The sequence below is a fragment of the Aquarana catesbeiana genome, linkage group LG07 (genome assembly GCF_042186555.1).
Source record: "Aquarana catesbeiana isolate 2022-GZ linkage group LG07, ASM4218655v1, whole genome shotgun sequence".
NCBI lineage: Eukaryota > Metazoa > Chordata > Amphibia > Anura > Ranidae > Aquarana > Aquarana catesbeiana.
The window spans coordinates 256,613,991-256,641,570 of record NC_133330.1 but is presented as its reverse complement, the minus strand read 5'-3'; the positions used below and the strand labels follow the sequence as shown (position 1 = coordinate 256,641,570).

General features: G+C 40.9%; 1 protein-coding gene and 1 pseudogene across 1 annotated transcript; both read left to right on the top strand.

Annotated features, from left to right (window-relative positions):
- The first annotated feature begins 975 nt into the window (after nucleotides 1-975).
- Nucleotides 976-14,010, top strand: FASLG (Fas ligand). Its single transcript, XM_073593220.1, has 4 exons — nucleotides 976-1,330; nucleotides 4,616-4,664; nucleotides 4,770-4,817; nucleotides 10,604-14,010. The coding sequence occupies exons 1-4, from the start codon at nucleotides 1,073-1,075 to the stop codon at nucleotides 10,999-11,001; spliced, it is 753 nt and encodes a 250-aa protein (XP_073449321.1). The 5' UTR covers nucleotides 976-1,072; the 3' UTR covers nucleotides 11,002-14,010.
- Nucleotides 14,011-22,999: 8,989 nt separating this feature from the next.
- On the top strand, nucleotides 23,000-23,456 carry LOC141102538 (small ribosomal subunit protein eS25 pseudogene; annotated as a pseudogene).
- The last annotated feature ends 4,124 nt before the right edge of the window (nucleotides 23,457-27,580 follow it).

The following is a 27,580-nucleotide window of genomic DNA, read 5'->3' as shown; positions in this document are numbered from 1 at the left end:
CTTTGCGGACAGGGTGGTACTCATACCCATGCTTGATTCAAATCCTAAAGTCATGTCTGTGTTCCATAAGGATCAAGAGATTGCCCATGTTCTGAGCTCCAGAGGCCACAGAGGCTCACCCACTGGATGTAGGGGAAACACTGAAGGAATACCTACAAGCTACTTCCTCCTTTAGATGCTCGGATCACCTGTTCAGCCTACAGTCTGGGAGTAACAAGGTGAAACGTGCTTTGACCAGAACGATTGCGGCATGGATCGCCCAAACCATCCAGCATGCTTATAAGCTAAGGACTTGGCACCTCCATGGTGACTTCCTGGGCGGTGGCTTGACACGTTACTCCAGATGTCATCTGCAAGGCGGCCTCATGGGCCTCCATTAATACTTTCATGTTGCATTATTGCATAGAACCTGCAACTTTACCTTCTGTAATCTTTGGTCTAAGAATCCTGTCGGTTGATAGCATAAATTAAAGTTGTTGTTTTTTTGATCTGCATACCTGCCCCTGTGGTTTGGCTAGTTATTTCCCACACTTAGGCTGCCAGGGAGTCTGTCAGGAACACGAAAGCTTTTCTATCAAATACTTAACATAATTTTCATGATGGACTCCATGGCAGACCGAGTTCCCAGCCATCGTTCAAGAGTTGGCTAGTTACGGAATGCAGTCTCTGGCTGTGAGCTCAAACTTTTTATTATATGATCAATTAAATAAGATAAAAAACAATCTGCATAAGTCAGTAAACCACAGCATTGTTTGGACTGTCAGTTTATTGTTGTGGACTGTTGTGGACTAACAAACTGGCTTATAAGACTTCTACAGCCTACATTAACAATTTGCGCAGTACAAATCAAAAGCATGTTGTATTTCTGTAGTCTTGTATATGAAAGGAAAGAACAGTGGTGACGAGTCGGTGGAACACAAATGAGCTGTGAGAAGGCGGGGAGAAACAATATTAATACTATATAGTTGCTGAAAGTGAGAAAGGGAACCACAGTTTCTTCTTCCTCTTGTGAAACATATAGTACATGCTTGCTTGAGTTACAGAGACTCATTTTACATCAGCAACAGAGAAGATGGAACATATGCAACAACCCATGGGCTATCCAGTCTTCTGGACAAACGAAGCTCAAAGGCCACCAGTTTTGACCCATGCATCTATGTACCCACCACCTCTACCACCTTTTCCAGACTTCAGGAAGAAGAGGCGCAAAGATGGAACTTGCGTGTATCTCTTCATCGTTTTTCTTCTGGTTCTCCTGGCATTGGTTGGAGTGGGTATAGGTACTTACAAAATAATGGAGCTGCAGAAGGAACTTGACCGAGTCAAAGAGGTACAAAATGTTGTGTGCATTTTATTTTATTTTTATTTGTTTGTGGGAAATATGGTATATGTGTTGGATGCCATTTTACTCAATGCATTTAAAATGCATATAACACAAGAATATTCATTTAACTTGCCCTGAATGTAGATCATTTAATGGGGAACTCCACCTAAGGTAGGCAAGTGTATTACTTTCCCCTAGTCTCCTAGTGCTGATATTATTAATGTAATAAACTGTGCAAATTTAAATTGAAAGCAAATTATTTTTAGGATCTGGTTTCCGTGGACTAATGAAATGTGCTTTATTTTCCACTGAATGTCATTCATTGTTATTGTGATTTTGTGCTCTTATGTTACAGGTTTGCATTAGATTTATCTTATGAAGCTTTAACACAAGGATAAGGAACTTTATTTTAACCATGTAATTATAATTTTTAAATCTTTGAAATAACCACGTTTTTTCTCTTTTTTTAAATAAAGACCCTTATCCGGTTGTGTTAGCTTTTCTGAATTGAGACTGTTGTCTGTTTAAATTGTAAATGTCTCTCTCCATTGAGATTTTTGCATGTTAATTTTCTAGTCCCACCTGTTGATTGTAGTCTTTTTCATGGCTTGTGAAGTCCTCTGCAGTGCCAACAGACTTGTCTGAAGTACCTATGAATTTACGAGGACTAGGGGTCTTAGGTGCTTCTAATGCCGCGTACACACGAGCGGACTTTATGGCAGACTTTGTCCTGCGGACTTTTCGACAGACTTTCCGAATGGACGGACTTGCCTACACACGATCAACCAAAGTCCGATGGATTTGTACATGATAACGTACGACCAGACTAAAACAAGGAAGTTCATAACCAGTAGCCAATAGCTGCCCTAGCGTCGGTTTTTGTCCGTCGGACTAGCATACAGACGAGCAGACTTTTCAACGGGACTCGAGTCTGTCGAAAAGATTTGAAACATGTTTCATTTCTAGGTCCGTCGAACTTTTGTGGAAAAAAAGTCAGCTGGAGCCCACACACGATCGAATTGTCCGACGGACTCCGGTGCGCCGAACCAAGTATGCCGTAAAGTCCGGTCAAGTGTACGTGGCATTACGGTAGCACTGCTGTTAAGTCTGTGTAGATGATATTGTCCTGCAGTCCTATAGTTATAGATATTTACAATTATCTCCATGGAGTTAGAGTTATGGTTAACAAATATCTTGAGGTTAGTGCTAAAGCCAACAATCCTTGAGTATATCATTGTTGCCAATGTACATGTGCATATGATACTGCAAGCTATTTTAACCATCGTATTACCTTAAATGCGATAATTGAATAATTACAGTGTATAGTTAAGATGTGGTGTACAACATGTCTGGATGGTGATACTTTAAGTGTTGCACATGTAGTTCACAGAAGATAGGATTTTTATAATAGATGTGCAAGAATTCAGCAAGGCTTATTATAGAAAAAGGGCAAGGAGCAAAATTCTAAGAGCAAGGTGATGTATATAATACAAATATGTTAATAAAGAAAGTGAATAAGTACAGATAACATTTCCCATGAGGGGTCATTTATTATTATTTTTAGCCATGTTCCTTTTATTTTAAGATCTCTCCAGCTCCTGTTGGAGAAAAATAACGTTTTTTTAGGACAAATAATGATCATTATTGGTTAGTGATTGAAGTCTATTATGGACCATGGTGCTTTTCCTACCATAACACAATGGGGTTGATTTACTAAACCTGGAGAGTGCCAAATCTGGTGCAGCTGTGCATGGTGTAGCCCCCCAGCTTCTGACTTCAGCTTGTTCAATTAAGCTTTCACAAAAAAACCCTGGAAGCTGATTGTTTTCTATGCCGAGCTTCACCAGATTTGGCATTCCCAGTTTAGGTAAATCAACCTCAATGAGACCCTACAACATGCTTACCTTCTTCAGCTTCTCCCAATCAACCCTTACAAAGAGTCTGCTTAAAGTATACCTGCTACGACTCGCCTTCTTCTGAAAATGCTAGAGGATTGGCTGTGTCTAACTTCAATAAGTCACAGAATGGCTCAGTTGTGAAAGTTCCTTTCTTTTTGGATTTGTTCTCAGTTTGTGTCTCTAATATGATGGAGAAATAAGTCAGCAATGGAAGCCTTCATATATTTGTAATGCAGCCATGTGTTAATTGTCAGATGATTTAAATTGCTTGATGAACTCTTGCAAACAGTTTAACTAGCTAGTAGTAGTCACTCGTTCTCTAGTGTTGAAGGTATTCTGGAGCATATCCAAGCTGCTTAATTAGTTATAACTGAATAAGCTGCTTTTATAAGCTGCAAAAAGTCTTCAGCATTAGGTCTCTTTCACATGGGCACCTCCGCCAAGCAAAATCCGCTTGCTTAGCAGGGGATCTCTCTGCTGATCCCTGCTGAGCAGGCGGATGACAGGTCCGTGTCTGTTCCGCTTTGCAGAGCGGACACAGACCTGTTCTACTCTACTCTATGGGGCAATCAGATGGAAATGAAACACCTGTCTGTTTCCATCCGATGCCATCTGATCCACCAGACAGATGCAGGATAGGACCACCATCTATCTGTTTATGGCGGTGGGTGCCAATGGACATGTGTCCGCTGATATCTGCTGCTCCATAGAAGAGACTGGAGGGTCCAATTAACTACTACTAGCTATACAATGACCTGAAAAAATGAGAGCGTTTATTTAACTATCATAATATTTAAATCATAAAGGTGAGGAGAAGCCCAGGAGTGAAATATCCTGCACCTTATGGAGTTTGTCATGTTGGAGGGCCAGTGTAGTATGGCATAAATAAAATTATGTAGATTTGGTTTCTTATCCATAACTGGGCTGCAATGAAACTAAAATACCTTGAAGTATAAAAAATCCACATTTATGAGTGTAAACAAATCTTTACTAAGTATAACTAAAGAGTACATTTTACATATTGGTCCTTTAGCCATTCCAGTAGAGCTCTGCAAGCCAAGTATAGAAAATAAATTCCCCTGAAATGCAATGCACCAGAAAATTCACCTTACAGGTGTGAACTGGTCCTGGGATTTCCCCTGTGTGGTCATGTCACAGAATCTGGTGCAGCTGTGCATAGTAACCAATCAGCTTCTAACTTCCGCTTGTTTGATTAAGCGTTGACAATGAAACCTAGAAGCTGATTGGGTAATATGCACAGCTCCACCAGATGCTGTGTGCACCAGTTTTAGTAAATCTCCCCCATTATGTAGAAGGCCTAACCTATTGATCTCATATACATTTAAAAGATATGTAACTAAATTAAACCTATTGTGCTTTCTTTTCTCCGTAGTCTGGTGATGCTGCCTCAATGTTAAGTCCTTCCAAAGAGAAGTTAATAGGTGAGATATTCCAGTGTATAAACTTTGAGCTTGTTCTGGTAATCTAATAAAAAACATCTTGTTCCTTTCAAGACTGAACATTCATTGCTGTTCCTCTTTCTGTAGGGGGAACCCCGGAGAAAAAATTAAGCAGACAAGCTGCCCATGTAACAGGTAAATTATGTTTTAAAAAAATATATAATTAAAGCATATCTAATAGTTTATATTGTTGTCTATGGGGTTGATTAACTAAAGGCAAATAGCCTGTTCACTTTTCAAAGGAAGTTGCACTTTGGAAGGGAAGTTTCCCCGGAGCCTAGTTAATGTGGTGAAGCTTTGCTGACTTCTATCATCCAATCATATGTAGGAAAAATGCTGTTTTTTTTTTCCTTTGATTGGGTACTCTTTGCAAAGTAAAACTTCACCACATTCACTAAGCTCTGGGCAAAATTTCCTTGCACAGTGCAATTTACCTTACAAAGTAAACAACCTGTATGCCTCCAGTAAATCAACCCCTATGTCTCTGCTGGGGAGATTCGCCCGTTTATGTGTCTTGACAGAGCAGAGCGTAATGGGAAATCTAACATTTTATAGCTGTCTAGCCGTTTACAGGGAGTGAGATACATTTTCTACTGAACACATCTGATGGTGCTCAGTGGTACTCATTGAATTTATTTTTCTTACACAACCAATCCACCCAAAGCTGATATTCAGATGTTTGGATTTTTGGTGAATGCTGTAAAATTGAATTAGCTAAGGGTGTCTTTTTAACTCCCATGGTCTCTGCAGTCAAATTTCCTATCCTAGTTTCAGGTATATGAAAGGTTCTACAGGAAGTATGCAATTTGCTCAATTCAGGTGCAGTAGATGAACAGGTTGGAACTCAAGTCCAGAGAACCTACCACTGGAGTCTCAGTCTTGAGTGTAATAACTCTTGTGTAAAATTTGGTGTTATACTTTAGCTAAAGCTGAACTCCTGGCTGATATAAATACACTAAATCAATGCAGATATATATTAATTCATAAATCATTAAAGTTATTTTTATATGTAACTGGTATAAGTACCTGAATTTGACTTGATATTAGCTCCTTACAGTCCTCTATATAACAGCATTTAGACTGGTTGAGGGAAGGGTGGTACTGGGAGCAGGACCGGGCTGATGGGTTGGCAGAAGAGATGCTTCAGCACAAGGAAGGTGTAAAAAGGGCAGCACCTGCAACCTATGCTGAAGTAGTTCACAGCTTACGAACGGGGAATGAGTCACTTAAGCCTTTTCTCCTTGGGTGTTAAAGGTCCTGGCACTGACTGGGAGCCAATCGAGTGTGCTGCATATAATTGTGATGACAAAGAACAGTCTGATAGGAGAGAGTAGAGTAACCAGAGAAATCACGACAGCAGTCATCTGCTGCTCCTTCACTGCCCAGTCAGCATTCAGGGGTGGGGAGATGATACCACTGTAATCCTTAAAGAGATAGTTCACCTTTACCACAAAACTGCCTATGCAGATAAGGGGCATCTGTAGATATAAACAAATTGTGCAGCTCTGACTAAAGTTGAATAAAGCCCTTGCTATAGGTGTAGGCCATTTACATACCTTATGAAGCCTAACTGGAATACTCCCAGGACGTAAGTGAGGCCTAGTCATCACTGCTTACCTCCACCATCATAAGAGTGAGTTCTCAAATGGTGAGCTTAGAGCCACCACATCAGGGGAGAGAAAGAATATGTGATGGGGTTTGAATCAGAGAAAGAGCTCACTCCTGCGATGGTGGAGGTGGGCAGTGATGAATAGGCCTCACTTAGCAACATCCTGGGTCTACTTAGCAATGTCCTGGGAGTATTCCAGTCAGGCTTCATAAGGTATTTAAATGGCCTACACCTATAGCAAGGGTATTATTTATCTTTAGTCAGAGCTGCACAGTTTGTTTTAATCTACAAACATCTCTTACCAGGCAGTTTTTTTTGTAAAGGTGAACTATCCTTTTAAAGTGTTACTAAGCCCACAACAGTAAAATCAGGCTGTATATGCAGTAAAGCATGCTTGTTATACTCACCTAAAGAATGAATCCTCTACATTGTGTAAAAAGACTGTTTGATCCTTTCTTCTCCTTTGACCCCCCCTTCTTCCTCTGTCCCTAATCCATCTCCTGATAGAACAGAGCCCTGGAGTCACTCTGCACATGCTCAGTTTGGTGTGTATTGCTAGAGAGATTTTTTTTGGGAGAGTGCATTTGATCACCACAGGGCCAATGAGCACTGTCCAGATAGAGGGTCGGGGTCCTGCAGCCTCATAGGACAGTGAAGGGAGAATGATAATTCCTCCTACAAGCTTTTTTTAAAAAGGCTAATTTTATTGTACAAAAGAAAAAAAGCAAGGAAAATAGAGCAAACAGCATGTAAATATCATTGTACGCAGTAAACAATATGTTCATTCACTATACATGACATAGCATAGTTATAATATTCATACATCATAAATTCCATCACATCGATAAAAATAAAAATGTCAAAACAATGATATACAGGAATACGTTTGGTCAAAGGGAAGTGAAAAAGAATCTACAGTAGATTCCCATCCCCGGCCATTAACTTAGGTAGCAGATGGTATTATGCGATCTGAACTCACCCGCAGGTCCCAGATTTTATGGAATTTATGCGGGCAGCTCCTGGCCTCATACATGTTAACTTGTATAGTGGAATTGCCTGATTAATGAGAGTAAGCCAGAAAGCTATGGTAGGGGAGGTCGGTGACATCCATTGCATAGTTATAGATTTTTTAGCATAGAACAGAGTTAACGTAGAAAAAGCTGCTTGTTTTTGGAAAGAGAATCATCATCAATATAGCCCAAGAGGCACCTTAAGGGGTTGTATACATTAGGTATTTGTGTGATAGAATTAATAAAAGCGGTGATCCCCAACCAGAACAATCTGACCGGTGGACACTCCCACATCATATGATAAAATGTGCCATCAATAGGAGAGCACTTGGGGCAAACAGCAGAGGGTAGTCTGTTCAAGCAGAAGAGCAGACACGGAGTATAATATGACCTATACAATAATTTAGTCTGTATAACTTTATCCCTAGAGGAAATAACTGTGGGGACCTGTAGAGGGAGAATTTCCTGACAGATTTCCTCTGTAAGTTCCGTTATATCAGAGTGCCATTTAAGCTCTGTGAGGCTAAGTCTATCAATTGTAGAGTGTAATAAGTGTAATAAGGACAAATAATATGTAGAGTGAGAGGGTTGAGTCAACAGATGTTCCAGGGGAGAGGGTTGCATAGAAATATTACTAGACGTAATTGTGCTGCTGCAGTATGTCATAGCTGGAGATAACTAAAAAATTCCTGCAGGCACGGGTTGTTCCGTAAAGGAGCATTAGGGGAGAACACAGTGGTTGTGCTTGATGGGAGCAGTTTTGAAAGTTTGAATATTCGCAAGGTCATAGGCAGAACATTCATACTATCCCTGCACCTCGTTGATTGATGATGAATTACATTTTGTAGTGATTCATAGGACGTAAGAATAGCAGCTTCCAGAGCTGTGGCTGCATTATTAACTTCAGGGTAGAACTACCAATGGGCATGGGCCAATTGGGAGGCAATATAATAGGTTTGGAGATTAGGGAGTGCAAGGCCTCCTTACAATACAGGTAATTGCAGCATATCTTTAGCAATCCGAAGCTCTTCCTCCCCAAATAAAGGAAGTAAGGATAGAATCAATCTCTTGGAATATGCGTTTAGGAATATATACCTGAGAATTACTCAGTATGTAGAGGAAACATGTCAGGAATATAATTTTAAATATATTTATCCTCCCTAGTAGGGTTAGGGGGAGCTTAGCCCATATTTTTAAGGTACTTTTAAGTTTTCTAATAAGAGGGTCTAAATTATTTTTAATATATAAGGAAATGGGCTGCTGAACTATAATACCCAGATAACGGAAACTCGTGACAATTTTTAAAGGGCATGAGGATGGTAAGGCAACCGATGCGGCCTGATCTAATAAAAACAGAAGGGATTTCTCACAATTTACTCTGAAGCCAGAATAGTGGCAAAAATCCTGAATAATACACAATAAAGTAGGAAGAGAAGATTGGGGATTGGCTAAATATATAAACATATTGTCCGCATAAATGGACACCAGCTCCTCCAGACCTCCAAGCACCAGACCATTAACGGAGGAACTAGAACGTAGCAACTCGCCCAATGGTTCTATCGCCAAAGCGAATAGCAGTGGCGATGGAGGGCATCCTTGTCTAGTACCCCTTGATATAGGAAAAGATCCAGAAATAGAGTAATCCACTCTCAGTCTAGCCCTAGGTTTGCTATATAATAATTGAATCCATCTAAGAAAGGTATCGCCAAAGCCAAATTTTGCCAGGACCTCCTGTAAGAACGGCCAAATCAAAAGCCAAATCAAAAGCCTTGTGCATATCTAGTGCCAAAACAGCCCTAGATCCAATGGTATCATGACTGGCCTGCATATTAGTAAAAAGTCTAATAAAAATTAAGTTGATGAAAGTAGCAGGGCCCAGAATAAAACCTGTTTGGTCCGAGCTAATAATGGTAGAGATGACTTCATTCAGTCTACGGGCAAGGACTTTACCCAAAATTTTGACATCTGAATTAATTAAAGAGATAGGACGATATGATTCACCCTAGAGATGGTCTTTATGGGGTTTCGGAATGAGCACAATCAATGCTTCCGACATAGAAGGTGGTAATTGCCCCTCCTCAAGAGCAAAGTTAAAGACTCAAAGTAAATTTGGAATCAGAATTTCTTTATAACACATATACCATTCTATAGGGACACTGTCCAAACCTGATGTTTTATTATGGGCAAAGGATTGTATAGCCTTTCCCATTTCATCAGGAGTCTGGGGAGCATCCAAGAGTAAAATCTGGCTTGTCTATAATCTAGGAAAATGAATATCAAATAGGTAATCATCCAATTCCACAATGGTATAATGGGCCCTAGTAGTATATAAAGTAGAATAAAATATAACAAAGGCTTCCACTCTGTCAGCAGTTTGTTCCACTATGACACCACTGGAGTCTTTAATTCTAGGAATAGTGCAGGGTTGGGAATCAGGTCTATAATGATATGCTAGGAGATGACTATTCTTATCGCCAAACTCGAAAATTCACTGATTATGGCATAATAGTTTTTTCTGAGTACGTTCCAAGAGTACTAAATCCAATGCTCTAACTTTGTGTTGCCAGGTAGCATAAGTATCTGTAGTAGGAGAGGCAGAATATTGAGTCTCAGCATCAGTAAGCTTCTGCTCTGCATCCACCAATTTAGACTGAGGCGCCTTACAGGCCTTCCCAATAGCCGATGCAAACATACCGCGCATGGTGGCCTTAAAGGCATCCCAGACCACCGGTATGTTGGCACTGCGTCTGTTAGTGGCTCAATAGGAGTTCATGTCAACAAGCCCTTGATCCATTACCGCTGAGTCAATTAACCATAGAGGACTCAGTCTCCAGACCCGATATGAACCAAATATCCCCAGGGCGAGATCAACCAATAAAGTAGAGTGCCTCCTACAAGCTTTAAACAGACACTGATAAAAGTGACAAGACTGCTCTAACTGCTGATGAGAAAAGGTATTTATCAGTTTGTTTACTAAAACTTTTGCATTTCCATTTTCTGTGTACTGTGGGAGACTAGATATAGTGAATGCAGGATCCTGGGTTTAGTAATACTTTAACTGCAAAAGAAAATGTGGTGCCATCCACCAGGCTGTGCCATTGTGATAAGGCTGTATAAATCTCAGGGCTCAGTGGTCAGAAATATAAATCTTTTGGCAGGTATAAAAAAAACCCTAATCTTCTTTGTTTAACTTTTTGGCTAGCGTTCTGCTTTAAAGGCTTTGGTTTAAGTCAGACTATAACTTATGATGTAAAGTAAAATAAATAGGTTATAATTTATTAACTATTTATTTTAAATTTCAGCAAAGAAGTGTTCGAATTTGCCTTTAGATTGGGAAGACAGTAAAGGACGTGCTTTTACTAATGGCATTCAGTACAAGAACAGAGGATTAGTGGTAAATGAAACTGGATTACACTTCTTATATTCTTCCATCTACTTTAGACATACAGAATGCCCTAAAGATACTTTGGAACTGACACATATTGTCTATAAAAAACCATCCCGATATCCAGGTGTGATGAAACTCATGGAAAGTACAGAACAGCTCATTTGCAAGTCGCATTACACTTGGTCAAGACACAGTTACCTTGGAGCAGTATTTAACCTCACTCGTGCTGATGTCTTGTATGTCAATGTTTCTGATGTCGAACTAATCAGTACTGATGAAGAAAAATCTTTTTTTGGCCTTTACAAACTATGAAGATCCATGAATTTCTATCTGGTCTTACAATTGACAACAGCTTTTGAAGGTAACATCCAGCTAACTCATTCCCTGTATAGGGGAAATTGTTTATATCTCTTTGTACTCGAGGTATGCAGTAGCATTTCTCAACCTGATTATCTTCCCTGTTGGCAGATGACTTACAAGATGTTTTTAGTTTCCATGTTTTAATGGAACAGAAGATCTCATTTTGTTGGAAAACAAATTCAACTTTTTGATCAACAGCACTTTACCTATCAAAAATGTAACTTTTTAATTTGACTACAAAAAATATCCAAGAAAACCAGGAAATAAGGAAAACAAACAGGACATCTATATGTTTGGCTCATGGACAGTTGATCTGAAATATACCTGTGTGATTATTACATAATTTGTATCTATTTTGAAAATTGCGCTCAATTATTGACTTTCATTATATATCTTCTCAAAATGCCAATATGGGTATGTAAAAGAAGACTTTAAACAAAGGAGTAATATATACTGTAGCTTGAAACACAAATCCAGAATGTGCTTAAGGCATACCTAAAGCCAAAAGCACAAATGCTTTTGGGTTTAGATAATATATTGCAGCTTACCAATCCTTAAATGTGGTGGCTGCATTTGTTCCCCCCCCCCCCATTTTTACCTGGTGATCCTGCCAGAAAGTATGTTATTTTTCAACTTTCTTTACCAGACCAAGCTGTCTAGCAAAAGTGGCAACTAGAAGGTTGAGACAACCCATTTAGCACTGAGAGGGGTGCTTACAATGGCCAACGTCTATGACCATACATTATACAATTTCCTTGTACAATGTTTCTTTCGATTTACCAAAACCGTATTATATGAGGCCAAACCTAAACACTTTCAATTTGTATGCAGTCCGGCAGGCCCTTGTACTACATAGTTGAAGATAAAGCTAAAGGAAATTGAACAAGACAATTGTATAATGTATGGCCAGCATTAGATAATCCTTTATGGAAAAAAAATGTTTTGTAACTGCTTAAAAGTGCTAGCTGGAGTTAAGCTCTAATTTTTTAGTCACTTATTTATCCAGACAATGCTCCTGTCCAAAGTCGTCTCCATTGTTCCTCCATAGATAGAGGAGCCACCTCACGAGAGGAGGTGTGTTACTGGCCAAATCTTCTGTTAAATAAAAAAGAACAAAAAGCCTAAAATAACTACAGCATCCACCACATCTAAGGATTAGTAGGCTGCAAAATATTAAATGTTTTGTTTTTCGGTTTAGATACAGTGTAAAGAAAATCTATGAGTTAGAACAGTGGTCTCCAAACTGTGGCTCGGGGGCTGGATGTGGTCCTTTGTGTGCTTTTATCCAGCCCTTAAGGCACTATTCCATCCACTGACACCAACAATTGGGCACGTGTCCTCCTATTGACACTAACAGTTGGGCATATGTTCTCCCACTGACACCAATGAAGGGGCACAATTCCTCCTAATGACACCAATGATGGGGCACTATTTCTACCAATGACACCAACGATGAGGCATTGTTTACTCCCACTAACACCAGGACATTTTCTACTCCCACTAGCCTCAGTCTGACCCCCACAGATTCTGAAGGACAGTACACTGTCCCTTTGTTTAGAAAGTTTGGAGACCCCTGAGTTAGAACAATGGGAGCTATCAATGCTGATTTACTTTTGCAGGTACAAGTTCCAGGGCTGGAACAAGCATGTTTACATGCCCTGATACCTACAATGCATGTGCCTGTTTAAGGTTAGTGGCTCACCAAATTATAAATCAAGGATCATGACAACTTCAAAAGCAAGTCACCAGTGGCTGTTCCCAAATATCTCTGCTGGATTGGCAGGGAGTCATTTGCCCCCTGGATAAACTGTAATAACATTTGTTGGGCTGCTGGCCCCTTACTGGAGATACTTCACCATTAGGACATTGATTCGAGTGGGACCTGCAGTTAGCTGCTATTGCTCTAGAGCTATCTCTTCCCTGTTCAGATTGGCAATCAAAGCGCCTGGTCTTCCACCACTGACTTCCTTTATGGTTCTGGAACAGCGTGTGATTAAGTGCTGAGAGCTGCAAGGGAAGCTAATATTGAGACACACATTGGTCCCTAGCATTAAATGACCTCTTTGTTGTCTTTCTCATCCAGGTCAAAAGTTTAAAGTTCTATCTGTCTGATCCCCATTAAAGCCACAATGTATTCTGTAGTTATAGAGCTTTATTGAAAAATAGGAAGCAAATAATTCTTTAAAATATATCATAACCTAAGAAAAAATCAGTAGCACAACAAAGACATCTTCATTGTATTACCCTTGCAAATGCAAGGTTCAGGCTACTTTATTGTGTACCATGCATGGTACCCAGGCTAAAGAAAAGAAATGTATGTCAACATAGACCCAAGTAACCCATCTTTGGTCAAAATCAAAATTGTATAGCCAATTAGGTCAAAAAAATATATTGTTATCTGAAAGCAGGTATTACAGGAAAAGCAAAATGCCATTTTAGCCTGAAGAATGATAAAATACATTGGTTCATGTAGTAAGGTCTTCACATAGAGTGAATGTGTTGCAAATAACCAGCGAAATCTACCATATTATATATACTTAGTCCTCAACAACTTCACTACTGGACAACCTTCCTGTTGGGGGTGAAGTAAATCTCCAAAGTAGGCCGGAATACATCTAAAATTATGGTGGGAAGATCTTGCAGCCCCCGTGTGAATATTTAAAGAAGCCACACTCCATATGTAATGGAAATATTATTTTTGAGGGAGCCAAACCTTTTATTGTATGTTACATAAATTGGTATAAGTAAAAAATGGTAGATCTTTCTTATAACTCTTCCCAATTTATGAGAATTGGAAATATAGCAAATTAAAAACAGAAAAAGAACAAGATGATGAATGTCTGATGTGTTTATAATCATAATTCATAATCTATGAATGTTATATATACTGAGTGTTTGTTTAGCAGTAGAATATATAATTTTGTATATATTTTGTAAAATAAACTATTTATTTTAGAATCACTTTGAATAGTTATTTTATAATTATTAGCTGATTGTGCTCATGGGTAACCAGCAAACTGAAAAGGCATTTACACAGTTAATATAACCATGGCCAGACCACTGGCGTGACTGCACTACCTAACTATGGTCTATTAGGTTACTGGTTGAAATGAGTCATCAAGTATGCTTGTGCCTTTTCTACAGCAGGTAATCAGAATGTCATCTCTTGCTGGTGACACTTATTCATATAATGTGGTTCACACCTTGATAAATGGAAACATTTATCTGCGTTAAAGCTGAACTCCAGGCAGACCGCTCCGCACACATACATTTACAAGTCCCGGTGTGTACAAACACTTACATACTTTCCCTGTTTACTGCCACTGGCTCCAGGTTGCTGAACACATTGCTACTTCCCTGAACTTCAGGATACTTCACATGCACAGTTCACTACCGACAGTGCAAAGACAGAGAGGAGGAGAGAAGGGGGAGCAGAGGAGTGGTTTGCCCTGCAAACCCTCCTACATGCCTGTTAGGAGCGTGCTTGCAATGGTTACTCCATGGGACCCTCCAAGGGGACTGAGCCACCTGAAAAAAATCAAGCAACAAACAGAGCATTTTCAAAAAATTCAAGCAAATCAATCACAAAATTATAAAGAGTAACACACACCAAACACCGTGGGTGCTGAGGTTTTCATCATTATCTGATATTTTGCATTAGAGAACTTAATAGAACTTTAAACAGAACCTTGAATGTCCACACAACTGGATTGATGTGATTGTTCTATATAGTTATATGTCTATTTTTCTCATTTCAAAGTCATTTTTATTAAACAAATTGTATATAATTCTATTGTATAATACCTTTTATTCATTTATTTTTTGTGACTTTCCTAAATGGCAATACCATCATAGACACAGTATTAGGAACTCAACATTTCTTTTCATTTTACCACCCAAGCTTATCTGTGGGTTATTGCCAAATTTTGCCAAATTATGCCAAGTAAAATAGTCCCCTTTTAATGATATCTCGTCCTTGGCAGACACTGGTGGGTGTTACACTTCAATATTTGATTTGGGGTACAAACCCCTTTGGAGAACAATGTTTTATCAACTCATCATGGATGAAACATGGCTTTAATGCCAGGGTATCTTGGTTGATTGCAGTGCTGCTGCTTGATGTTCCAAAGTAATAAGCCAAAAGGGACTCAAGCAGAGGGTGTGCAGGCAAACTGGTTTTCCCCCCTCTTACATCCAGAGGGTTACAGTACAAACCATTCTCTACAAATTTCACTCATTCTTTTCCCTAAGGAACAAATAGTGGGGTCAAACATCTGATAGTGCAATCCAAAAAGATACATAAGGTTGTGCCCATCATATCTGTGCAGGTTTATAGCTGCGCAAGATGGCAGTAGATAAAAGGTTAGACCTTTCAAAAATTAAACTGTAACCATCCTACCAATTTTTTTTGGATTGACAAGAGAAGGGCAGGGTTTGCAGTGGAATATGTGTGGAAAAACTAAAGCACAGAAGCAAGCACTTAAAATAATTTAGTGATATACTCCTACATATTTTATATCTTAATGGTTTCACACATATGCCCACAGTGTTTCCTAACCTACCACTCGTATAACTATGATATATTTAGAAATTAATAATATCAGAAGTCAAGTTTAATACTTTTTTTTGCTTAGCTGACATCTTGTCTTTCATAGACTCTTAGTATGCAAGTTTTAGATCTTTTATCTTTTATCTGAAAGAGTGGTCAAACAAAAAATAGTAATGGCATTATCTATTTTGACCCATATAAGCTTTTCCTGTGATGGTAGGGCTGGTATTAGTTTGTGTATGGGTTACCAAAAAAAAAAAAAAAAAGCACAGAAGTGCTAATTACCAGACTCATGGATTTACTAGCACACTGTAAAATCTATTTGTACCAGGGCTCCATTCACACCAGTGTGTTTTTTCATGCTTTTTGCAGAAATGCAGGACATGTTTTTAAACATGGGTTTCTATGGAACACATTCACATTATTGCATTTTTCTGCCTTTGCATTTTTGGAAAGGGTCAGGGACTTTTTAAAGCACAAAATGCTGCTTTTATTTGCTTTTTGGTTCAATAGACTTTAATGTAGATGCTGCCGAAAAGCATGTAGTGTGTTTTGCATTATTTCATCTGCCCAACAACAAATTGGCCAAATAAAAAGAAACAAAAGCATTAAAAACACATCATAAAAAACATGTGTCTGAAAACACGGAAAACACAGCAAAAAGCACTGCAGAAATGCTCAAAAGCAACAGGCATAGGTGTGAATAGAGCTGGAGATACCTTGCGCCAGATCAATGCTAGTGTTGGTTTTATACACATGTAATTATTGTGTTGCCTTTTTGAGACAATCTTGCAACAAAATGTGTCTTTAAATACCTCTGAAACTGATATTTGATACATTATGATTACTTTCCAGACTTCACTTCACTACTTGTGAAGTGAATCTTGTTTAATTTGTTCATAAACGACCTGGAGGATGGGTTAAACAGTTCAATCTCTGCATTTGCGGACGATACTAAGCTAAGCAGGGCAATAACTTCTCCGCAGGATGTGGAAACCTTGCAAAAAGATCTGAACAAATTAATGAGGTGGTCAACTACATGGCAGATGAGGTTCAATGTAGAAAAATGTAAAATAATGCATTTGGGTGGCAAAAATATGCAATCTATACACTGGGGGAGAACCTCTGGGGGAATCTAGGATGGAAAAGGACCTGGGGGTCCTAGTAGATGATAGGCTCAGCAATGGCATGCAATGCCAAGCTGCTCCTAACAAAGCAAACAGAATATTGGCATGCATTAAAAAGGTGATTAATTCCAGAGATAAAGCGATAATTCTCCTGCTCTACAAGACTCTGGTCCGGCCGCACCTAGAGTATACTGTCCAGTTCTGGGCACCAGTCCTCAGGAAGGATGTACTGGAAATGGAGAGAGTACAAAGAAGGGCAACAAAGCTAATAAAGGGTCTGGAGGATATTAGTTATGAGGAAAGGTTGCGAGAACTGAACTTATTCTCTCTGGAGAAGAGACGCTTGAGAGGGGATATGATTTCAATACAAATACCGGACTGGTGACCCCACAATAGGGATAAAACTTTTTCGCAGAAGGGAGTTTAACAAGACTAGTGGCCACTCATTAAAAATGAGAAGAAAAGAGGTTTAACCTTAAACTACGTAGAGGGTTTTTTACTGTAATGCCCCGTACACACGGTCGGATTTTCCGACGGAAAATGTGTGCTAGGACCTTGTTGTCGGAAATTCCGACCGTGTGTAGGCTCCATCACACATTTTCCATCGGATTTTCCGACACACAAAGTTTGAGAGCAGGATATAAAATTTTCCGACAACAAAATCCGTTGTCGGAAATTCCGATCGTGTGTACACAAATCCGACGGACAAAGTTCCACGCATGCTCAGAATAAATAAAGAGATGAAAGCTATTGGCCACTGCCCCCTTTATAGTCCCGACGTACGTGTTTTACGTCACCGCGTTTAGAACGATCGGATTTTCTGACAACTTTGTGTGACCGTGTGTATGCAAGACAAGTTTGAGCCAACATCCGTCAGAAAAAATCCTAGGATTTTATTGTTGGAATGTCGGAACAAAGTCCGACCGTGTGTACGGGGCATATGTGCGGCAAGGATGTGGAATTCCCTTCCACAGGCGGTGGTCTCAGCGGGGGGCATCAGTAGTTTCAAGAAACTATTAGATAAGCACCTGAACGACCACAACGTACAGGGATATACAATGTAATACTGACATATAACCACACACATGAGTTGGACTTGATGGACTTGTGCCTTTTTTCAACCTCACCTACTATGTAACTATGTAACTATGTAACTTGTAATACTCCACCAATTTGCAGGAGTACTGCAATTCTGTTAGTGAGTTGTGATAGATCTATATATACACCTTAACACATCATGTTGCAGTGACATACAGAGCCATGCATTGCGCTTTGTAAAAGTGTAGATCGAAAGCATTTTTATGCAGTGCACCACAATGCACCTCAATGCAGCGTTATAGTGTGAACAGGGCACATATTAAACAATAATTTTTTATATACCCTAGAGCTGAGCCTGCATTGACCTATGCAGAACTTCACCCTCCCAAATGATTTTTTCCAGCACCACTTACATTTGGCACTCGTTTTCTACTGTAATCACAAATTTACAAGCCCATCATATCCAGAACTGTCCTTCTCTGTCACCTTGCTCTCATTACAGAGGTCCTGTCCCATGCCAAAATCATCTTTTTTTATGTCATGGGAAGCTGGCTATCTCTTGCTGCTTTTCAGCTGGTTTACTGATGATGGTGTAACAGATCTCATGCATGCACAGAGAGAGAGATATGGTGTCTTGACTGCTTACATACTGTTCTGTGAATGGAGGATATTAATACCTTCTGGGATACCAATGTCACCTATCTCAGGAGGTATTACTTTTCCTCCATTAATAGAGTAAATTATAAACAGTCACAGTTCCAGGTCTTTTTCTGCGCATGTGCCAGATCTGCACAAGGTCTGCTTACTCGAATGAGAAGGATTTTCCTCCCGCAACCTCCTGGGATATGTAATGATTTTAAATCTTAAACTCTCAGAAAAACAAATCCTTATACATTTCATGTGTTTTTTCAGCTGCTAAAGTGAACTGAGGCAAAGCTAGAGAATTGTTAACATTTTGTCATACGTTGAAGAGGGAGTTGTACATTGATTTAGACGGAGATCACATCCACCAGTCAGATGGGCTGCAATCACTGTCCTATAGACAATCCACAAAAAAAGGCGATTGGGTGATTTATTATTGGATTATATATATATATGTATATGTATATGTGTAGCGCTGGTAAATCTAGTGGGTCACTTATTATAGGAAGTTATATTTGCCTCTGTTCCAGCTTGGCTGACGTTGCGTGTAGTTCCACACTGTGCCGATGGGTGTCGTTGTCACCATGGGCCAGTGTTGGAAAAGCAACGTGTTGAAGCGTATGAGTGCTCCTCTTTCCCGGAGATAACGGAGATGGTCCTCCGAGTTGCATTCTGGGAGAGGGTATTTATGGGACAGACGCCATGTTCTGGGGTTCATTTTCCAGCCACCTGCTAGCCCTCCTGGCGGACAGGTATGCGTTAAGAGTACCACCTCGTGGTCCTCCGGTTCGGAGGCCCACGTCACTGCGGCGTGTGGGTGGGCCCAGGAGCCTGTCTAGGGGCCTACCACAGCAGCAGAGGAACGGTCCTGAGTTGTCTATCCTGAGTGAAGAAGCTGGACAACCGAGGAGATCCCAGGGGAGGACCCGTCATGGAAGGATCATGCAGAGTGCTGGTCTGGAGAGGGGCCTCGTGACTCGGTTGGAGGACGTATCCTAAAGTAGTTTTACCGCATAGTACTGCCGGGTTGGCCCAAAGGTTCAAGTACTGTGTCTGATATTCATCGCAAACCAATACATCCTGTGGCAGAGGATCGTATGGGTTTTATACCAAACAAGTCTGTGGCAGAGACTTTTGTTCGTGCTACGTACTGGCTGCTAGACAAGTGAGAGAGGTCTATCCAGGCAGGCAAAGATTGAATCCCACAAGGGGAGTGCATTCAACTACAAGTGTTCAATTACTAAGAATGTTCTGGAGAATACTAAGGAAAGGTATTTGAGCTTCCCTGCAGCTTTCCTTCTGCCTCTTTCCTGCTACTTCCTTCATTTGTTCATTAAAGCATTGGAAAACCTACTCAAGTGTTTGGTGCTTATATCGTAAACTTATAGGTAAACTCAACGGAACCCTAGACCCGGTGCCGGTGAAACAGAGGTATCGAGAGTGAAGGTAACAAGCCTGCTTTAAACCAGCAGCTCCACAGAGAGTTAGTGCTATATATATATATATATATATATATATATATATATATAGTATCTCACAAAAGTGAGTACACCCCTCACACTTTTTTAAATATTTTATTATATCGTTTCATGTGACAACACTGAAGAAATTACACTTTGCTGCAATGTAGATTAGTGAGTGTAAAGCTTGTATAACAGTGTAAATTTGCTGTCCCCCCAAAATAAATCAACACACAGCCATTAATGTCTAAACCGCTGACAACAAAAGTGAGTACACCCCTAGGTGTAAATGTCCAAAATTGGGCCCAAAGTGTCAATATTTTGTATGGCCACCATTATTTTCCAGCACTGCCTTAACCCTCTTGGGCATGGAGTTCACCAGAGCTTCACAGGTTGCCACTGGAGTCCTCTTCCACTCCTCCATGACGACATCACAGAGCTAGTGGATGTTAGAGACCTTGCGTTCCTCCACCTCCCATTTGGGGATGCCCCACAGATGCTCAATAGGGTTTAGGTCTGGAGACATGCTTGGCCAGTCCATCACCTTTCCCCTTTAGCTTCTTTAGCAAACCAGTGATCATCTTGGAGGTGTGTTTGGGGTCGTTATCATGTTGGAATACTGCTCTATGTCCCAGTCTCTGAAGGGAGGGGATCATGCTCTGCTTCAGTATAGTTTAGGAAAGAAGGAAAAATGGGATTTTAAATGAGGCCCGCCATAACAATTTTAATAGAAATGGGTACACGCATGTATGTACAATAAATAGGTTTATTGAACATACACGTCACCACGTTTAGAATGATCGGATTTTCCGACAACTTTGTGTGACAGTGTGTATGCAAGACAAGTTTGAGCCAACATCCGTCAGAACAAAGTCCGACCGTGTGTACGGGGCATTAGACTTTTTGCTTCCCTTTACAAGGCACCATTACTAATATTCAATATTTTTTACAGTACATCACTATATCACACTCCTGATGAGTGGCTGAAACACCATGAAACGCGTAGAGTGCTATTGATACCAAAAATGTTATTTTACTTCATTGTGTGTAAATACATGTATTTCTAGTGCATCTCATTTTTGTTCATGTCTATTATGTCATTTTATCAACTGTATATGCTATGAGCAAGATAATTCTAGTGTAAGTCATGTGACTACCAATTATTTGTTTTAATGTATTTTCAGCAGTTATAAATGAATTTCTAGACTGTGTTCAATAAACCTATTCATTGTACATACATGCGTGTACCCATTTCTATTAAAATTGTTATGGCGGGCTTCATTTAAAGTCCCATTTTTCCTTCTTTCCTAAACTAACCATAGTAGGGATGGAGGCCTGCCATTTGGCTGTACCAGGTCACACCCTCATTTTTTGCTCTGCTTCAATATGTCACAGTACATGTTGGCATTCATGGTTCCCTCAATGACCTGTAGCTCCCCAGTGCCAGCAGCACCCATGCAGCCCCAGACCATGACACTCCCACCACCATGGTCGACTGTAAGCAAGATACACTTGTCTTTGTACTCCTCATCTAGTTGCCGCCACACACGCTTGACACCATCTGAACCAGATACATTTATCTTGGTCTCATCAGACCAGTAATCCATGTCCTTAGTCTACTTGTCTTCAGAAAACTGTTTGCAGGCTTTCTTGTCACCATATTTAGAAGAGGCTTCCTTCTGGGATTACAGCCATGCAGACCAATTTGATGCAGCGTGCAGTGTATGGTCTGAGCACTAACAGGTTGACCCCCACCCCTTCAACCTCTGCAGCAATGCTGGTAGAACTCACTATTTCCCAAAGACAACCTCTGGATGTGACACTGACCATGTGCACTCAACTGCTTTGGTCGACCATGGCGAGGCCTGTTCTGAGTGGAACCTGTCCTGTTAAACCGCTGTATGGTCTTGGCCACTGTGCTGCAGCCCAGTTTCAGCATTTTGGCAATCTTCTTTTAGCCTAGGCCATCTTTATGTAGCGCAACAATTGTTTTTTTCAGATCCTCAGAGAGTTCTTTCCCATGAGGTGCCATGTTGAACTTCCAGTGACCAGTATGAGAGCAATAACACCAAATTTACCACACCTGCTCCCCATTCAGACCTGAGACCTTGTGACACTAATGAGTTACATGACACCGGGGAGGGAAAATGGCTGATTGGGCCCAATTTGGACATTTTCATTTAGGGGTGTACTCACTTTTGTTGCCAGTGGTTTAGACATTAATGGCTGTGTGTTGAGTTATTTTAAAAGGACAGCAAATTTACACTGTTATACAAGCTGTACACTCACTACTTTACATTGTAGCAAAGTGTCATTTCTTCAATGTTGTCACATGAAAAGATAGAATAAAATATTTACAAAAGTGTGAGGGGTGTTGTACTCACTTTTGTGAGATACTGTGTATATATATATATATATATATATATATATATATATATATATATATACACACACAAGGTGTGTCTAAGAAGTTTGGTGAATGGTATTAGAAAACAAACAAAACGGGATACAAACAAATTACTTTTATTGGCTTTTAAAATAGTCACCATCCTTCACAACACACTTTTGGCAACGTTCAAAAAGCTTCTGGAAACTGTCAGCAAAAGCCTCTTTAGGAATCGATCCCAGACCGTCGTCACACATTCTTGGACTGCTGCCACTTCCGCAAAATGTGCACCTTTCATGGCGCTCTTGAGGCAGGGAAACAGAACTCTTTTTGGGTCACAGGGAAGATGGTTTACGCCATTCCATCAATTTGCCGCTTGGATTCCAGAGCAAACTGGTAGCACCAGGTCTCATCCCCTGTAACGATGGTTCGCAGTAAGGATGGATCCTGGTCACACATAGTAATGAAATCTCCAGAGGTTTCTATCCGTTTTCCTTTCTGTTTGTCTGTCAACTCGTGTAGCACAAACCGGGAATAGGTCTTCAGCTTATTCCAATCTTTGCAGACGATGGTGTCCTTGCTAATGTCCAATTCCTCTGCCATCAATCATAGAGCCAGTCACCGATCTCGTTCCAGCATTTGCTCGATCATGTCTGGGGTTCTACTTGTCGAAAGCATTTGAACCAGCCGTAATCACATTTTCTGCCCATGGCTTCAGCCCCGTACACTTGCACCAATATTTCATGTGGTTCCGCTTTCTGTCCGACATCTTTGAGACAGCAGCAGCATGCCACCTAAAGACGACAAGAAAAAGAAGGATGCTGGCAAGTCTGCCAAGAAAGATAAGGACCCAGTCAATAAGTCTGGAGGCAAGGCCAAAAAGAAGAAGTGGTCAAAAGGAAAAGTGAGGGACAAGTTGAACAATCTTGTGCTCTTTGACAAAGCCACTTATGACAAGCTGTGTAAAGAAGTTCCCAACTACAAACTCATTACTCCAGCTGTGGTGTCTGAGAGGCTGAAGATTAGAGGCTCACTGGCCAGGGCTGCCCTCCAGGAGCTGCTCAACAAAGGTCTGATTAAGTTGGTGTCCAAGCACAGAGCCCAAGTCATCTATACCAGAAACACAAAGGGTGGAGATGCACCTGCTGGAACTGAGGAAACGGCCTAATGGAAGGATCCAACTTTTCTATGTACATTAACAGAAATAAATCCGTATAAAAAAAAAAAAAAAAAAAAAAAAAATTTCATGTGGTTCCATTTCTATTTTCCCCAATTTGTAGCAGAACTTAATGTTCACTTATTGCTACCTCTCACACTCACAATGAATACTTTTGCCTGTCCGCAGCGGGTTTACCCTGACGGTCACATGCACTCCACACTATTGTTGGAGGACTAGTTCAGGCCAAGCAAAAGTTCAGCCCTAACATTGCCTGTTCGGCGAACACCCGATTTTGCTGGGCGCTCGGCGGGATGTTTGCCCGCCAAGCACCCCACAATGCACTGCACTCTGCACTGTGCATTCTAGGGCCCTAATTGGATGAAGCCTTGCAATGCTTTGCCAATTAGAGCACAGAGCATTGTCAGAGCCCTGATTGGACAAAGTGATGATGACTTTGTCCAATCACGGCTTACTACTCATAGTCCCACCCCACACTATAAAAGGTTAGGAAGCTAACAGGAAGCTTTTGCCATGTATTGTTGGAGTGGAGATAGATTGAGCAGGGCTCAGTTTACTACTAGCGAGTTAGTGTGTTCACTTATTGTGACTCTGAGTGTGGAGTGTTAGTGTAGTGGTAGTATAGTGTGAGTATAGTGTGATAGTGTAGTGTGAGCATAGTGTGTCAGTATAGTGTACTGTGAGTATAGTGTGTCAGTGTAGTGTGAGTAGAGTGTAGTATCAGTGTAGTGTGTTAGTGTAGTGCAGTGTTTAACTTATTGCAGATACAGTGCTGTATACCCTTTTTTTGTGGTTGCTGCGTGTATTTTTTTTTGTCTTTTTTTTGTCCACTGCCTGCGCTCTTTTTTTTTTTTTTATTGTCAACCACAGTTTTTCTGACTGTGACGCTGGTGTCTGTCAGCGTCAGTCCTCAATTTAAAGTGCACCAAACACCACTTTTCATTCAATAAAGTGCATTCAACCACACATTTTCTATTAAATTTGGGTAATAACCCCCCGAATCACGTCTGGGAGGCCAACAAGGAGAGGCAGGCATTCCCATGCAACTGTGAGGGGGCCATCGGTGTCTGTGTCCACAGGCAAAGGTGGAAGTGGTCTGTCCTCAGGCCAGTGGTGTAGCGTGGGGGGTGCAGGGGGTGCCGTGGCCCTGGGCGCGAGATTTAGGAGGGCGCCAGTATGTGTCACTGGCTGCCTCCTCCTAATTTCTAATTCTGTGTCCCCGTGCTCCAGCCGCCATGTTAAGTGTCCGGCGCCCTGTGATTGGGTGTATGGGGGTCATGTGAGGCGTAGGGCTGGCCTGTCCTCGATCGCTCCTGAAGTCCCGCCTCCGCACATGACCCCCCATACGCCAAATCACAGGGCGCTGGACACTGAACATGGCAGCAAGCAGAGCGCAGGGGAGAGAAGAATGTGAGCCGCCACTGTGTTCTCCTCCTCCGGATCGATGCAGCCAGGAGAAGAAGGTGAGTGAGAGTCTTGTTACTGGCGGGGGGGGGGGGAGGGGGGGCGAGAGAGACTGTAGGCAGGATAGTGTAGTGTAGTATAGTATGGAGGTCAGTGTAGTGGTCACTATGGGGGGCAGTGTAGTGGACAGTATAGTGTAGTATAGTGGTCAGTATAGTGGTTAGTGTAGTATAGTATAGTGGTTAGTATAGTGGTCAGTATAGTGTAGTTTAGTATGGAGGTCAGTGTAGTGTAGTATAGTGGTTAGTGTAGTGGACAGTATAGTGGTCAGTATAGTGTAGTGGACAGTGTAGTATAGTGGTCAGTGTAGTATGGTGGTCAGTATAGTGGTTAGTGTAGTATAGTATACTGGTTAGTATAGTGGTCAGTATAGTGTAGTTTAGTATGGAGGTTAGTGTAGTGTAGTGGACAGTGTAGTATGGTGGTCAGTATAGTGTAGTATAGTGGACAGTGTAGTGTAGTGTAGTGGTTAGTGTAGTGGACAGTATAGTATAGTGGTCAGTGTAGTATAGTGGACAGTGTAGTGTAGTGGACAGTATAGTATAGTGGACAGTATAGTATAGTGGACAGTGTAGTATGGTGGTCAGTGTAGTATAGTGGACAGTGTAGTATAGTGGACAGTGTAGTATGGTGGTCAGTATAGTGGACAGTGTAGTATGGTGGTCAGTATAGTGTAGTATAGTGGACAGTGTAGTATGGTGGTCAGTGTAGTGTAGTATAGTGGACAGTGTAGTATAGTGGACAGTGTAGTATGGTGGTCAGTGTAGTATGGTGGTCAGTGTAGTTTAGTATAGTGGACAGTGTAGTATGGTGGTCAGTGTAGTATGGTGGTCAGTATAGTGTAGTATAGTGGTCAGTGTAGTATGGTGGTCAGTATAGTGTAGTATAGTGGACAATGTAGTATAGTGGACAGTGTAATGGTTAGTGTAGTGGATAGTATAGTGGACAGTATAGTGTAGTATAGTGGACAGTGTAGTATAGTGGTCAGTGTAGTGTAGTATAGTGGATAGTGTAGTATGGTGGTCAGTATAATGTAGTATAGTGGTCAGTGTAGTATGGTGGTCACTGTAGTATGGTGGTCAGTATAGTGTAGTATAGTGGACAGTGTAGTATAGTGGACAGTGTAGTGGTTAGTGTAGTGGATAGTATAGTGAACAGTGTAGTATATTGGACAGTATAGTGTAGTATAGTGGACAATGTAGTATGGTGATCAGTGTAGTGTAGTATAGTGGATAGTGTAGTATGGTGGTCAGTATAGTGTAGTATAGTGAACAGTGTAGTGTAGTATAGTGGACAGTGTAGTATGGTGGTCAGTATAGTGTAGTGGTCAGTATAGTGTAGTATAGTGGACAGTGTAGTGTAGTATGGTGGACAGTGTAGTATAGTGGTCAGTGTAGTATGGTGGTCAGTATAGTGTAGTATAGTGGTCAGTGTAGTATAGTGGATAGTTTAGTATGGTGGTCAGTGTAGTATGGTGGTCAGTATAGTGTAGTATAGTGGACAGTGTAGTGTAGTATAGTGGACAGTGTAGTATGGTGGACAGTGTAGTGTAGTATAGTGGTCAGTGTAGTGTAGTATGGTGGTCAGTATAGTGTAGTATAGTGGACAGTGTAGTGTAGTATAGTGGACAGTGTAGTATGGTGGTCAGTGTAGTGTAGTATGGTGGTCAGTGTAGTGTAGTATAGTGGACAGTGTAGTGTAGTATAGTGGACAGTGTAGTGTAGTATAGTGGACAGTGTAGTATAGTGGACAGTATAGTGTAGTATAGTGGTCAGTGTAATGTAGTATAGTGGTCAGTATAGTGTAGTATAGTGGTCAGTGTAATGTAGTATAGTGGACAGTGTAGTATAGTGGTCAGTATAGTGTAGTATAGTGGTCAGTGTAGTATAGTGGACAGTGTAGTATAGTGGACAGTGTAGTGTAGTATAGTGGTCAGTGTAGTGTAGTATAGTGGTCAGTGTAGTGTAGTATAGTGGTCAGTGTGGACAGCTTGTTAGAAGTGGAAAGACCTTCCTCTTCTAACAAGCTGACAACGGAGAATGTATCTTAGCGCCTTGAGGCGATTCAGTTCGCATTTGCTGCGCTTTACAAATCATTCATTCATTCAGTGTAGTATAGTGGTCAGTGTAGTGTAGTATGGTGGACAGTGTAGTATAGTGGACAGTGTAGTGTAGTATAGTGGTTAGTATAGTGGTCAGTATAGTGGACAGTGTAGTATGGTGGTCAGTATAGTGGACAGTGTAGTATGGTGGTCAGTATAGTGGTCAGTGTAATATAGTGGAGAGTATAGTATAGTGGTCAGTATAGTGGTCAGTGTAGTGGACAATGTAGTGTAGTGGTCAGTATAGGAATCAGTTAGGTCAGTACTATTGTATTTGAAGGGACTCAGGGATAGCTAAAAGTCTGCAGGTTGGGGGGGGGGCGCAAATTACTTGCCTTGCCCCGGGTGCTGACAACCCACGCTACGCCACTGCCTCAGGCAGGGCACATTTGTATCTGTTTAGTAATTTTGCCCATGCTATCCAGCCGCAACCTGCAGAGGAGGTGGTGGACTGACTTTCTAAACCATCCTCATCCTCCTCATCTTCTATGACTCAAGCTGACACTAGTGCGTAGTCCACCGCAGCTGCCAGAGCGGCTTATTCTGCCTCTAGAAGGTTACGGAATGAAGGCACCACCAACACCCAA